General features: G+C 50.5%; 1 protein-coding gene across 1 annotated transcript; it reads right to left on the minus strand.

Moving 5' to 3' along the window:
• Window positions 1-1,605: 1,605 nt before the first annotated feature.
• Window positions 1,606-2,946, minus strand: ADRA2A (adrenoceptor alpha 2A). Its single transcript, XM_026069833.1, has one exon. It carries the CDS (start codon window positions 2,944-2,946, stop codon window positions 1,606-1,608), a length of 1,341 nt encoding a protein of 446 aa, XP_025925618.1.
• Window positions 2,947-2,999: the final 53 nt, after the last annotated feature.

Consider the following 2,999-nt stretch of genomic DNA (forward strand, 5'->3'; position numbering starts at 1 on the left):
CAGTTTCAGTGAGTCAGTATACAATAAAGCTGTTGTTATAACATTAAAAGGCTTTCCAACTCATTTACTGTAACAAACAAAAAAAGTTTTTCCTTCTAATATTCTCCAGACACTTCTTCATGGCACAAGGATGTTAGATTTGTTCTGTTCGGTTTGGGGGGGTTTGGGGTGTTTTTTTTTGTAGCAGATAGAGCTGAAAGACATTTCAGGAAAGGAGTGTAAGAAAGAGCAGTATTAACACTTTCTCTCCTGCTCCAGTCTCATAATATTTACATATTTCTTTTTTTTTTTTTAAAGCATGATTACACTATAAAATACTAGGAAACCTGTCAGTGAGTTTCCCATTTCAGCGTTTTGCCCTGTATAAGATTGAGATTGGAAGAGGGACGGGACGGTTCAGTATCTCCTACAAAAGATGAGAGCGGCCGATAAAAAACTTAACTCTTGTCGCGTAATTCAGCAAGGTAGAACGGCCTCCGTGCACAACCCCCCGCCGCAGGAAATCCCGCCGGAGTGAAAACGTCAGAAATCAATGCAAATCAGATAACACAGTACGTGGAGCCCTGATACCCGCTCTGAAACGTTATCTATTTACAGTCGGAGGTGGGGGAAGCGAGTTAGCATCGAGCACATTTCAGTGCTGCAGGGCGGCGTAGTACGAGCGGAGATTAACTCGCTGGAGCTCGGCCAGGTCCCAAGCCTCGCGGTGCAGGAGAAGCAGCCGGTCACAGCCCCCTGCTCATCCCTGACTACGCGCAGAACCGCCGGTCTATTAGCATCTGTTTTAGTAACGCTCCTCTTGTTGCTAGTTTATCTCAACTGTATTGTATCACAGACAACACAAAAATTAAACAGAATCAGGTATGATATAAAAAAAAAAAGAAACACGAGTATTGTGTGGTCTGTGAGTCTAAGCTTTATAGCCAAAAAACCAACAGGGCATTTGAAATTTTGGTAATGTTATCAAACTGCCAGGCAGGGGAAATGACCCTAACTGTTTGGGGGGGAATGGGGGAAGGAGAAAGAGAGCAACTTTTAAGGTGTCAAAGATTACTAAAGCATTCACAGTTTCAAAGCTGCTTGCCTTACAAAAATTAAGACATTCAGATTCAGGGATACAATACTGTATTTTACAAGGGGTTTAAAATTAATTACACACCCAACATTAAAAAAAAAAAAGATACAGCAACATAAAAAAGCCAACACCTCTGAGGTGGTGTTCTCCCTCTTTGTTGTTCATCTCATGGAGTTGCACATCAGTTGTTTTGTCTTTAAAGAGTCAAACTGAGCAGTCACAAAAATATCCACTGAGAGATTCTGGCAAAAGGAAAAAAAAAAAAAAGAAAGAAAGACTAACAAAATAACCAAGCAAGTCAAAAGCCATCCTCCCCTGGAAAGCCGAATGCCACGGCTCAGACTTCCACTTGCCTGCTGCTCCTCGCTGCTGCTGCTGCCCGGCGTTTTGACAGGCTCGTCTCAGGTTTTAAAGGCTTCCAGCGTGCAAGCTGAAGGAAACCATCCCATGCAAGCACAGCCCAAGAGACCCATGCCTTACTCTCCCACGAAGTCTTGAATCATTTAGTCCTGCTGGTAGCAAAGGGTCTTTCAAACAATCCTTTTCCTCTCTATCCTGCAGAGGATCCTTTTGAATGCCCGTCTGAAGTCATGGTTGAAAATGGTATAGATGACAGGGTTCAAGGAGCTATTGCAGTAACCGAACCAGAAGAAGAACTTGAAGAGGGTGTCGGGCACGGAGCAGCTCTTGCAGACGGCCATCAGCGTGTAGGTGAAGAAGAAGGGGAACCAGCAGATGACAAAGACCCCGATCACCACCGCCAGCACGAAGGTAAAGCGCTTCTCCCGGTTCTGCCTGCCCCTCCACCGGGATCCTTTGGTGTTCCTCTCCTCCTCCGCCTTCCTGGGCAAACTGTCCCCAGGCTTAATCTGGCTCAACTTAGTCTTGGCCTTGCCCCTCGCTGGTTTGTCTGACTTCTTACACTGGTTGTTCTCCTGGTGCTCAGAGGAGGAGGTCTCCTCCATGTCTATGCCGTTGACCTCTCCCTCTCCCTCCTGCCCACCGCTGCCTCCTGCTGCCTTCTCCCCGTTGAGCTGGGCTGTTGCTGGCAGGTCCTCCTTGTCAGCCAAGCCATTCTGCCTCTTCTCGGGGCACTCTGCCCGTCTGCTCGGTGGTACCCTGGTCCGCCTCTTGGCTATCTGGTAGATGCGCATGTACACCAGGATCATGATGAGGCAGGGGGCAAAGAAGGAGCCGATGCAGGAAGAGATGATGTACCACTTCTCATCATTGATCTTGCACTCTGCCACCCCCTGGTTGGCCTGCTGCCCACTCTTCTTCTCAATGGAGATGAGTGGTGGGAAGGAGATGACAGCCGAGATGACCCAGACAATAAAAATGATGCACTTGATGCGGCGCGGGGTACGCTTGAGGTTGTACTCGATGGCTTGCGTGATGGACCAGTAGCGGTCAAGGCTGATGGCACACAAGTGCACAATGGAGGAGGTACAGAAGAGGACATCCAACGCCAGGTAGATCTCGCACCAGACCTTGCCAAAGTACCAGTATCCCATGACCTCGTTTGCCAGGGAGAAGGGGATGACCAGCGTGGCCACCAGGATGTCTGCCGAGGCTAAGGAGACCAGGAAGAGGTTCTGGGGGGCTTTGAGCGCCCGGCTGGTGAAGACGGCAATGATGACCAGGACATTGCCAAAGACGGTGAAGAGCATGAGCAAGCCCGCCAGGCTGATGAGGGTGACGGTGGTGTGCAGGGGGTACGGCGTGCCCCAGCCCGGCCCGGCCCCGCTGTCGTTGAAGGTCCCGTTGGCGCCGGGCGGCGGGTAGCCCTCCTCCTCCTCCAGCTGCCGCTGGTACTCCATGGAGGGGAAGAAGTGGCCCCTCTCCGTGAACGGGCGCTCCAGGTTAAACATCAACCCCGGCTGCGCGCAAACCCCCGCCCTCCGCCCCGGCGCTGCCCCGCCCG

This window comes from Apteryx rowi, unplaced genomic scaffold (genome assembly GCF_003343035.1).
Source record: "Apteryx rowi isolate R43461 unplaced genomic scaffold, aptRow1 scaffold_3, whole genome shotgun sequence".
In the NCBI taxonomy this organism is placed as follows: Eukaryota; Metazoa; Chordata; class Aves; order Apterygiformes; family Apterygidae; genus Apteryx; species Apteryx rowi.